This window comes from Callionymus lyra, chromosome 11, assembly GCF_982586985.1.
Source record: "Callionymus lyra chromosome 11, fCalLyr1.hap1.1, whole genome shotgun sequence".
In the NCBI taxonomy this organism is placed as follows: Eukaryota; Metazoa; Chordata; class Actinopteri; order Syngnathiformes; family Callionymidae; genus Callionymus; species Callionymus lyra.
In genome coordinates this window covers 19,861,833-19,874,399 of record NC_141828.1, presented here as the reverse complement: position 1 = coordinate 19,874,399, position 12,567 = coordinate 19,861,833, and the positions used below count along the sequence as shown (strand labels likewise).

General features: G+C 38.1%; 1 protein-coding gene across 1 annotated transcript in view; it reads right to left on the bottom strand.

The window, feature by feature from the left end:
* Window positions 1-3,447: 3,447 nt before the first annotated feature.
* Window positions 3,448-12,567, bottom strand: part of LOC148069556 (E3 ubiquitin-protein ligase NEURL1-like) — a 45,938-nt gene continuing 36,818 nt past the window's right edge. The window contains exons 5-6 of the mRNA XM_087802322.1: window positions 8,132-8,281; window positions 3,448-8,016 (exon numbers count right to left, since the gene is read on the bottom strand). Coding sequence (XP_087658448.1) covers window positions 7,772-8,016; window positions 8,132-8,281 — 395 coding nt within the window. The 3' untranslated portion in view covers window positions 3,448-7,771. The remainder of the gene's footprint in view (window positions 8,017-8,131; window positions 8,282-12,567) is intronic.

Below are 12,567 nucleotides of genomic sequence, written 5' to 3'. Positions count from 1 at the left end.
TACTGTATTTCACCATGTTTGAACTTGCTATCGAGTCTTTACGACCTTTATATAAGGCTAACTATATCTGTTGCAGGAGTGTGATTATCTGCTGTGTTAATTGGAAGTTAATGTGGCGTATAATCAACAATAGCAAGAGATGTCTTCGCAGGTGATAATTACTCTGTTGGTTTATTAAAGCTCTGCTGCCTTCACCGGGCAAACACTTTAGTAACTTCAGGTAACAAACCTGTCAGAATGAAAACACTCCCTACTTCGTAGCGGCTCAGTTCAAGTGCCGGCAGCGGCAGAATCAGCAAGACGAGCAAAGATACCCTCGATGTGACTGGAAATGTTTAGACATGTTTGGATTTCTCGAATCACCGTCAACAACAGAAGGTCGGTTTACTGGTCCGGTTTTACGGGCTCGCTCGACAAATTGAAACAGATGGGAGTTCTTCTGCAGTTTGCTGACACTCACAGGTTTTTGGAAGATAAAGAAAGTACTTAAAGCTCGGTTCTGTTGGACTCATTCATGAATCAATGATGCTAAGAAATAGAAGCTTGCACAAACAGTACGTGACTAGAATGAGAGGCGTCTAGTCCATCCCAGACATGTTTTGTTAATACTTCATTCATTCATTGTCTACCGCTTTATCCCTTACTAGGGACGCAGGGAGACTGGAGCCTATCCCGTTATCATAGGGCGAGAGGCAGGGGACACCCTGGACAGGACACCAGTCTGTCCCAGGGCACACAAAGACAGACCACCATTCACACACACTCTCATACCTATTGACAATAGCCCAAAGTTATCAATCCACCTCTGTATGTTTTTGAACTGTGGGAGGAAACCGGAGTGCCCAGAGTAAAACCATGCAACACTGGGAGAACATACAAACTCCACAAAGAAAGGCCTGGAATCGAACCAGCAACCTTCTTGCTCGGAAGCGACCGCGCTAACCACTCCGTGCGCCTTTGTTTTGTTAATACTTTTATAGTTATATTTCAATTTTATTTTTTATATAACACATTTTGTATATTTGCACAGCCTTTTTTAATAATTACACATTGTAATATCCCTACAACAGATCAATTTTCTCTTTTTTTTTGTCCTTGTTTGCTTACATTTTCTTTTATTGTTTTTAGTTTTAACATTATATTCAAATTATTTTCCCTCATTGTCCCTGATAAACAGCCCCTCTTGGCAGTGACGGTGTAAAGAAAATGTCAAGTGGTCGACACTGTTAATATTATGATACAATGGAATGTAGTTAGTTATTGTTAATAATAATTATTATTAATTATTTTATTATTAATATTTCATCGCATGGTATTGTCTCTTTCTATTTTTAATTTAATGTATTTCATTACTCTCTTAACATTTCATTCGTTTATTCACTACTGCCTCCACAAAAAACTTCAGTGTTGTGTTTACAATTAACATTCTGATTCAGTAGATAGAGTCCCGGCACTCACCACTGGGTGGCAGCAGAGCTCAGCGTGTTGTCCTCTGACAGACTAAAAAAACCTTCTGACTTCTCAATGAATCAAGACAATAATTACAATCAAAAGTGACTCTGATCACTTGATTCATTATGGAGCTTTTAATTCTTGATTGTCTCTGAAAACTAAATTGGTATAAGAAGGTTAATTTTTTGGAGAAGCATTTGGAGTAAGCATGTGAAAAACACACCTGAGTCAGGTTCAACTGGAGGTCTTCATGGAAAGTTGACTTGAGTGAGATGGAGCTGCCTCACGTCACTTCCTGCCGCCTGGTTCTTGTCGTGAGGCTGGTTCGAGGTGACGCTGCATTAGAATCCAGGCTCAGTAAATAACTGATGATGTTCAAAACCCGGGCCAGGACCACATACCTCAGATCCAAACACGTTCTCCTGGAGTTATAGTCGTTTACTAAAAGCTCTTTGTTATTCCTCTAGTAGACGATGTTAAACAAGAGAACTCACCTCGACCCCTTTTTTTGAGTCGGAACAGCTTGATGCGTTGTTTCCAGCAACACATGAAGCTTTTATCTTTTTTTAGTTGTTGCACTAAACACCTCGTAACCACATAGTCAAGTGAAGAACATGCATCAACACATAATATTACTTTATTATTGCACATAATAAAGTATCAGTTGTTCTGTGCCCCAAAATTCACTTGTTTTTTTTATCACCCACCAAGAGTTGGGATTATTTTCTGAGTAATCTGTTCATTTTTAAAGTTATAGACAAAAATGTTTGTTCATTTTAATGTAGCGACTGGTACCTCCATACTGTTTGTCTATAACGTCCCTCTTGTGTTGAAGCATCAAAAATATTTTTAGCTTGTTTGTAGCCAAAGCTAAAATGCTAACACACTAAGATACTATTTCGGTCCGGGAACCTTATACTTGACGACCGCAAACCTCTTTTTAAAAGCTTTTTTTATGAGTGAACGGAACTTGAACTGAGCGATTAGAAAACACTTGTACCACACGTTAATTATTTATATAAACAAAAAGACCCATGTGACTTTCACGCCGACTGAATGTGCCCGGGCTACTACGCCGCGGATTGGCTGAACCGTGCCCCATGGTCATTTTTATTAGTATTTAATACATTTCAACAGTTTTATAATCAGAACGGCTATCTGTTTCAGTATTTCCAGTTTGTCACTTGAATGTTCATATTGCAGTGTACGGTTAAAATTGTGTGATCTAAGTCAAACCCGTTCAGCCAATCAGAGGCGCCGTCACACCAGGAAGTGACAAATGGACGGATGCTTGGAAAATGATCCGGTGTCATACATGGTCTTACTTTTATAATGTTTAAGAAAGTCTCCTTCAGCCACTGTTAAAGTCCTGCTAAAAAATAAGAACGTTTTAGAAATATGATGGTAACCCATAGCGGCAACCTGTAGAGGGCAGAGCATGCATGAAGTAGAATAAAACGAAATATATAAATACCATCACATAAATAGGTGCTGGTATCTTTTCAACTGTTTTGACTAGATTTATTCTATTTAAACTTCAATTGTTTTAAACTATTTAAATCACATTTAAAGGTGAGTAGTAGTGTAAGGTAAGGTAAAACTTTATTAATCCCTCAGGAGATCTCCTTCGGGAAATTGTTTAAGATCGTATTCATATTCGTGTGTGCGAGTAACAGCAGATGTTAAAACTTGTCTAGTGTCAATTTTAATTTTTCAGGTATAATCATGATTGACGCTGCTTTTAAATGAGCAATTTGTGCTGTTTATCTCCATGTATTACACACAGAAGATGATGACACACACGTTGTCATTTATAATCTCGTGAGTCTGTTTAGTCTAGGGGTTAATATGGAACTAACTACTTGTTCTTGTTCAAACTGGATTTTAAAGCTACTCTTCCAGAAACATAATTATGAGAATATCTTCCAGTTGCAGCTGTAAAAGCAGAGAATGAAAAGCAGCCATTAAAACAGAAATAAATGATGACCACATGGATGTGAAGGAAAATTCGGACTTTATTGAACAAACGCAACAACATTATCAAATCTAAGCATTTAATATAGAAGAAAAAGAGAAATCCTGACCCAGTTTGTTATTGAATGAAATGGTTTTGTCCTTTAAAAGTAACTCGACGATCAGTTTTATTTGGTCACATGTGTTTGTTACAAATTACCACAAAGTCTGTACTTTACTCAAGAGAATATGCTTATATTTCTTGCAAGAGGTTATGAAATGGAGGCCATTTCACAGAATAAATAAGGTTCTATATTCCAAGGTAAGGATGATGATCCCAGTAAGTTAGCTAGGTAGCTAAGCTAGCATCACACTGTAGATACACAGAAGCTCTCGAGGGAGGCAGCTAGCATGGCTATTTTCCAGAGTACAAACATTTGCTTGCAATGTTAGAGTCGAAAAAAAAATAAAAAGACCTTAATGACAATAAAATATATACAACAATCAAAATACAAGATCAACAGCAACAACTCTGAATAGTAGGTCTTGCGAAATAAATACACCTCACCGTTTAGTTTTAGCAAACAACACCGCCATTTTGTATCAAAAAGGACTCACAACACGTCACTTGCCAGGCCATATTTGGTCAACATTTGAAAACAAAAGCAAAGTAGAAATGTCCAAAGTCGCAGCACTCATGAAACACGATAGAATTCCAGTATTATTAACATGTGTCTGAAATCATCACAGATTTTTTTATAACAGAAATCCTTCCCTTGATGCGCAGATATGACAATATATGCAGTGACACGTACAACTACAAGTTGTTTACGTTACGATAAGAGGAAATCATTTGGATTCTAGTCTGATTTTAAATTGATATTTCCACTAGTGATACTCATTAAAGTGCAGGTGAAGTTTGAACCAACTAATTTAGTGAAATATAACAGGATATTTATTTCAATTGCAGTAACCTAATCATTCATAAATGTCATGATTTTCATTCGTTCTAAGCCAGAGGAAGTGAAGACATTCTCCAAGCATGGCTGTTATGTAGTCATTTTAAAGTGGAGGTTTCAGGATCACATACTGCTCGAAAACCACTCAACTCCGACTAAGTGCCTCGTAGGTGTGTGGACGCGGAGCTTTCGGATGTGAACAGACCGGAAAACATCATGTTTGGAGGTTTTTAGAATGAAGAACTCATGGTGGAGTTCAGTGGACTCTCATGACCTCACACTGCTGCCACTGAAATGTGATTAATGTCATCATCAGCTTTAATCTCCGGCAGAAACGACAATAACTGACGATACTTGGCACATGAAATACGTCGAGAATATAGTCGCTTAAGGGATGATATTAGAAGTCTGAGACGATCACGTTTTACAGAGTGGTGAATGAAAGAGCAAATTAAAGGGGCCAAAAGTATTTACAGTTGCATGTAATACACCATGAGCATGTTGAATATAAGATAATTGGGCAGTGAGTCCACGACCATGAATACCATTATGCACTACAACAGTCCAAGATCTTCTGACATGTGCTGATGTAATCTTGAGTTAAAGTGTGTAAAAGAGTCGGTTCTCCCAAAATTCAAATGTCCCTCATTTTTTACTCACCCTCTTGTTGAATAAGGGTTGGGATTATTTTCAGAGTAACCTGTTCCTTTTTAGAGTTATAGACAAAAATGTTTGTTCATTTTAATGTAGTGACTGGACCTCAGTTGTCTTCGTCTTTATCTTCGTCCAAAAAGACACTTAAAAACATCCAAATACCTCCTTACTGCTCGTCTGTAACGTCCATCTTGTATGGAAACCTCGACATGAGAAAGTGTTTAGCAAAAAACTTCAACAAGACTATATTTTAGGACCGTTGGCAGCAGAAGTTTAAACAATAACATACTACACAATCAGGAAATGTGCCAGGTAAATGTCTACACTACTGTCTACTGGGCGGCCTTGCGATATTTACCCGGAGTACTTCTTGTTTGTTAAGCATATATTTGTTAAAAACTTTGCTACAAACAGTCTTAGAATATATAATTGTTTACGTTTTTCCGAAAAATGTCCTCTCGTTGAGCTTGATCTTGTAATACAAGATGGACGTTACAGACGAGCAGTATGGAGGTACTTTGGAGGTAAGTTTTTGGACGAAGACGAAGACAACTGAGCTCCAGTCTCTACATTAAAATGAACAAACATTTTTCCTATAACTCTAAAAAGGAATAGTTTACTCTGAAAATAATCCCAACTCTTAGTCGACTTGAGGGTGAGTAGAAATATAAGTATAGTTTGGGTGAACTATGAAGTTCCTTGTGGTCATTTCTGAAAGTGAATGGTCGATATTTCCAACCAGACTTGTTTGATCCTCCTCGTTGAAAGAGGGAATGTTGGATGAAATGGATTTTTAAAAAAGCATCACCGAGCTCAAATGGAATTCTCACTAACAAGGATCTTGTGAAACAAGTCTACAAAAACAACATTTCCCCCCCCCACACAATTAGCCGCCCTTGATGAAGTATTTGTTTCTTTAAAAATCACGAACGGAAACTTTGAACCGCGAACGTCTTAAAGTTCTCGGGCTGCTATCTCAGCCTTGAAAATGACTTGGTGAAATTTCCACGAGTCCAAAACAAACAATAAACAGATGAAAATGGCTTCTTAACAAGTCAAAGATGAAGGCGTCACATTAGTGGAGATGTCCTTGGAGTTTGCTTTTAACCAAAGTACTGATATGCAAATACATTTCCTGGACACTTAGAGAAGGAAGGAGACTGTGTCTGCACTCCATCATCACTGTTCTAACGTTGAAGTTGCGACAGGAGGCAAAACGCATCTGTGACTGATTGTCTTTTTATGACTTTTCTCTTATAATGAAGAAGTTCGTCCCCTCATGTGCTCTTTGTTTTCATTAAAAAATACTTGACTACCCGCAAATCCTTATGTGGGTGTCACGACTTCTACCAGGAAGTGGGACACCCGATGTGTCACAGATAATGTGTCTCACTAAAAAACGTGTTTATACTTCTGTTTTAAGAGCTGTTTTTTTTTTTTTTCCTCCCGGAGTTTTTGGCCGTCACGAGGCTCCGGTTCCGGGGAGGCCCCAGATGTAGGTGTTTGCAAGGGATGTAGTTAGGATGTCGCACTGATGAGGACCGTCCACCAGGGAGGACGAGGTGTCGGACACAGGATGCGCTGAATGATTATAGTACGCCCTGAGAATGCTTGTTATTTTTCTCCGGAAGAGATCTTGTTATTTGGAAGAATCCAGTACAGAACGAATAAATACAGAATCTGTTTTACCATATTGTCACATACGCGGTGCAAAATATTTTTTGAAATGTATCGATATATATTTTTAATTTTTAAGACCTAAATTTGTGTGTTTGTTTTCTGTTTTAATGAGTAATTAATATATTGATAGCTTATAGATGTAGCATTCGTGTTAGCCTATTATGCTATTTCTTATTCTTACCTTCCTCCCTTCTTCACATACTCTTTCTCCTTTTACAGTGTCAACTAGGTTCAATCCACAGTCTTTTTCTTTGCAGTTCTTTACGTTATATTTCTATAGTATATATATTTTAATGATCTTTTTTGTTTGTTTGTATTCTACTTCATTTTTTAGGGGATAAGTTGTAGAAGTAATTTAATTAATCGTCCGATAAAATTAACTTTTTGATGTTCTACATATATTTTGGTTTACAGTGTTTTCATTTTTTTCAGCCATATATACGTATTCCCCCTAACGATGTATACACAATTATTTAGTCAATTAAATACATATCAGTTGAGCTTCAGTTCAGCGATAATTTAATTAAATTCCCTGATAATATAATTTCTACCGCAATTCTTTCCCCTTTTTTCCTCAAACTTCCTGCAATATTTTATCTATAAATATGAGTATATAACACATGTCACAGTTCTTATCTTTTACGATTGAATTTAAGAGAAAATAAACTAATTAGAAAACATTTGACTAGTTACTCTTTTTTCATATACGTCTTAAAATGGCCATGAATTCTGTGAATGATAATTAAAGGTTGACTTAACCTGTATTAGTGCAAAGATCACAACTTAAACTTCTTCATCTCTTCATCTCACATGTCAACACAGGCTTCATGTTTCTTTCTTCATTCCTTGTGTTATTAATAAATCATTTCATTAATAATAACGAAATAAGATTGTTTAGTGTTGCGATGTTGTTGGATGTACAATAACCAGGCGTTTGTCGGCTCATATAAACAGAAGAAATACGCATTAGTACCTTATTCCCATTGAGCCCAAAAAAGTCCGACAACACCTCCAGGATCGAGTCCGAAAACTGTCCTTGAGAGTACCTGAGACGTGACACCTGATCCTGGAGCTCACGTGCTCCTGTAGGTCTTGATGATGTCTTTGATGGAGCTCCTGCAGATGGGGCAGCAGGCGTTGGACATCTTCTTCAGCTTGAGTCCGCAGGTGTAGCAGAGACACATGTGTCCGCAGGCGTACAGCACCGTGTCCACCATGTTCTCGTAGCAAATGGCGCACTCGTCGCTGAGCGAGGTGGAGCGGGACAGGAAGTTGGGCGACTCCGGGAGGCTGGAGAACGGAGAGCTGGGCGTCGTCCCTGAGAAGACGACAGAAGATGGAACAGAAGTTTAGTTACAAAAACATAACAATAACTTGGATTCTTCTAAATCTAAGTTCCTGATGAAACTCTCTGGACAAAAGGGTGAACGAACCTGTAGAAGTCAGAGCCGTGTGGTTGGAGCTGAGGTTGATGGTAAATGCTTTGTCCTTGTTTGGGTCGGTGGGGCCGCAGCAAAGCATTGTGGGAGAGATGGGGGAGCATGGGGACGACGGGCTTCGCTGGTCTGAGTTTGGAGATGAGCCTGACGAGAGAGGAGCGTCACAAATTAGTTTGTCCTGTTTGTAGTTTTCATAATTCACTCTAGTGTTAACTTTGATACTAATTATGTTTGTGCTAAAAACTATTTTATAAAATTTTGTTATTTCAGTTTTGGTGACTCGTAATGTGCTAGCGACGCCAACAACACAAACATCTTTAAAGTGCTACTAATGTATTGATTTAAGTGTGCCTTAAAAAGATCTTGGACTTTATTGTATCATCCGTTTGTGTCTGTTTGTACAAAACTCTCTCTTCATTGAAACATTTACATTAGAAAATATGCTAAAGTCCCGCCCACTGAAAACACTGTTTCTCGAGATAAAATATTTTTGTTTGTCACGTGTGTTATATCCCAGAAGTCTCCACCTCCAAGGGACTCGTTGTATAAACAAAGCGGGCATAATAAAGCAGGCTGGAGAAGAAGTGAAGCCATTATTACGTCATAATGGACTTCGCTCTTGTAACCTCTCGTTCGCCAAGATTTCAGACGGGGGAGAACTTTATAAAGTAATAAGTGCAAAACATTGTCACGATGAAGGACTAACTTCAACGTTTGAAACATGTAAGTGAGTCAAAAACGTTTCTGACCTGTTTGACATCAGTTTGCCTTTTAGCCTCAAGGAATTAAGATTCTTGATTAATTTGGCAGCAGTCAGCATTATGAGATAGAAGGTTGACTCACCAACGGTAGCACAAGTCTGGACCTGAACACTGAAATAGAAGCTTGCTCTTAACTTATTAACTATTGGCCAACCAGGTAAGCACTCATCTAAGAGTATAATATATTTGATCAATATAGTTAGATATATTTTTGAGTGTTTGGCACTGGCGCTACAGAACTTACTTGCTTAGACTCATCAACTAGTGATCTCCTGATAAAGCTTCATGAAGCAGTGTCATTATATCAGAGTCCACTAGATGGCGGACTCTGCACTATTTTCCTTTGTTTCGGACAACATCATTTGTAAACTGATGGCGCCACCTACTGACCTCTACACAACCTGACACTGCTTCATGAAGCTTCATCAGCCAATCAACATTCAAATGTCTTATTTTTCAACATTTTCTGTTTAAAAAAAATGGAAATATGTTTTTTGCTCAGAGATAATCATTGTTCTTTACAAATTTATTTGGAAGATCATTTCAAACTTCAAATGTTCACGTGGCCCTGTGACATTGACAGGTTAAATTTCTATTTCCAATAAGAGACTGACGGTAACACAAACGTAGAGCGACAGAATGACAGAATATGAATTTATGTACGACACGTCCTCAAAAGCCTGACACTATGTCCTCATCTATCTCAGCAGTCGTGGCGGCTTCAAAATAACAGCCCGAACCACTGTTGATAGCTCACTCTGACCCTCAAAGTCCTTATAAGCTGTATGAAAATTATTTTTAGACGGTAATGGCAGGTATGAGTTTGTGATCCTGACGAGCCGCGAGCGAGCCAGGAGTACGTCCTGACATTCATCCCCTAAATGACGAGATGAAAATTGACGGGGACAAAGTGACCATGTGAGAAACGACGCCATCCCATCTGCTCGGCTTCACAGGTCTGACAGCGACCGGCCACAGCAGATTGTCACTTGCATCAGTGGCTAAGTGTCTCCATGGCAACGCGGCGGCGTGAATCTGCTGCGTGTGGGCGAGCAGACACGTCACAGCTGGAGTGGCTAATGACTTGGAGAACATTCACTCTCCGGAGTATCGGGAGTGGAATTGAGATGTGAGGGCGGGTGAGAAAATGAAGGAGCAGAGCGACGGGCCGTGGGACGCTGTGTTCAGGGAGTGGACCGTGGGTGGGAAATCTCAGCTTCCTCAATCTTCGTCTATTAATATTTTAATAATGTACATGAGTGTTGTTACAGAGAGGTTTTTGATACGTGCTTTAAGATAAGAAACGCTTTAGTCCATAGTGATGGGCTGATGAAGCTTCATGAAACAGTGTTGTGTTGTTTAGAGGTCAGTAGGTGGCGCCATCAGTTTGAAAACGATGTAATGTTTCATTGGGAAAGTTGTTCAAAACAAAGGAAACTAGTGCAGAGACCGCCATCTAGTGGACTCTGAAAAAAATGACACTGCTTCATGAAGCTTTATCAGATCAATTCTAGTATTCAATCTTGTCATCATCAAAGAGACGAACATGAATTACTTTGTAATAAACAAACAACGTGTTGCTATTTCGTCTGATGTGCGCGAAATTCATCCCAATAAGTTATATTTTATTGATCAAAAGAACTAAAAATGTGGATAAGTTGCCACAATTTTAGATTCAACACTGACTAAAACCCTAAAAAATGGTCAAACTTTTCTTTATAAATGTTGATAAATAATTGTGAAATTCCACACATAAAAAAAGGAAACGCTGAATAATAGGGAAGCGTATAAGACTTGTTTTTGCTCGAGAGAGAGTCTCACGTTATAAGGCTAAAAATAGCTTTTAATAATTAAAAGGGAAACTTTTGTTTTTTATAAAGTTTTTCCAACAATAGACCAAGGCTAAGCTTTGGTGGCTTCTATGATTAAATGTGTCATCCATGACCAATATACTGTAGTTTAAGGGCTAATATTTGCCTGAACACTACTTTGTTTATGCTTAACAAACACTAACTTAGAAAAAGAGGCAAATAATCAACATTTAATGTTCGTTGGAACTTAAATACCAGATTATGTACGCGTTACTGGTAGGTGTGTAAACTTGTCAAACAGGCATAACTCATACGCTGCATACTCAATGATAAAGGAAATAAAGTAGAAAAAAAAGCTACATTTTAAATTTCATATTTTATGATCTAAATCGATGAGGTTTTTTTTAATGAATAATGAAATATTCTATGTTCTTATTAAACATGACTAAGAACATTAGATTTACATTCAATCATTTACAGCACTTTAATTACCAGTGCACACATTTGTTTTAGACATTGTTTAAGGGCTCATAAAATGGACCCATTTCTTAGAATGAGCCATCAGTAACATATGGAGGTCCTAATGTAAATAAGGAGCTTGTGTTGACGCTATTAAAGGTTCCTTTATACTAAAGATGTCACAGCAGACGGATGTTTCGACTGAGACCGTCATTAAGACAGAGAGTCACGTGCAGAGATCGTAAAGAGCAAAGTCGTCTGTCTACTTTTGTCTGAGATTCTCTTTTAAATGACATAAAAAGCAAGAATTGGTGGTTTGTTTTCAAGTCTTGCTGCTTTTTGAAGACTTGCAAAAGAGTGGAAATCATTGTTGACAAAGCTGATCCTTGTAGAACAACAAAAGCAACATTTATATGCAAATTTGTCAACAAACAGGTGGATGTTAACACAAACAGCAAAGCAGCTCAGCAAAAGAAAGCGTTTTAAAACTAAAAGTATTCGACCTATGGAGTTCAAAGAGTTTTTATCCTTTCATCTTAAACTCATGATCTTTTTCTTTTCTTCCCTGATCTTTTGTTGTTTGCAACAAAATAAAAACAGGTGTGTTTTTTTGTATTTTGTTTCATATGATGAACCCTCCATCGCTACAGTTCTCAACCAAAGTGGGTGCTGTTGCTTAAAAACCAAGCAAACCGAGTAAAGCTGTGAGAATTGTTGCCAGTTTTGTGCCTGAACGAGTTCGTCGAACGATAGTTCATGACCGTACATGAACTAGAACGTAGTGTATTTTGCCTGGTGAATGCTTCGGTGAGCGCGTTCATTCAGGTGTCTGTGAACTGTCTCCGTTCATCTTTGTTTGGTAGGTTGATTTCTACAGAGCCTTACAGACAGTAACAACATTCAAAATACCAGGACCGCGAACGCACCACTGTTACTGTGGACTGAATAGACAGAAATGCTGCTCGGATTCAAACCTGGTTCTTTAGGGTTCAAAATAATATGCTTGGATCATGAACTCTTCAGGTATTTAATTAAAACATCTTTTTTAGTTATGAGTGTGTGTTTATGGTTGTGTGTCTTTGTGTTCCCTGCGACAGACTGGGGTCCTGTCCAGGGTGTCCCCTGCTTCTCGTCTGCTGAAGCTGGGATAGGCTCCAGCCCCCCCCGGCAACACCCATAAAATATTAAGATTAAATTAAGTTTATGAATAAATATTTTCTTCTGTATTTCACAACAACACATACAGTTACTCTATTGTTTTTACAACACTGACAATACATTTTTTTCCTGATATGACAATTAAATAATTTGAAAAAGGTTTAATAATTGGGGACTCTGGTTATACATATATAATAAGAGATTGTAGAAACATATAAATATTTAAAGAATCTGGTGAACT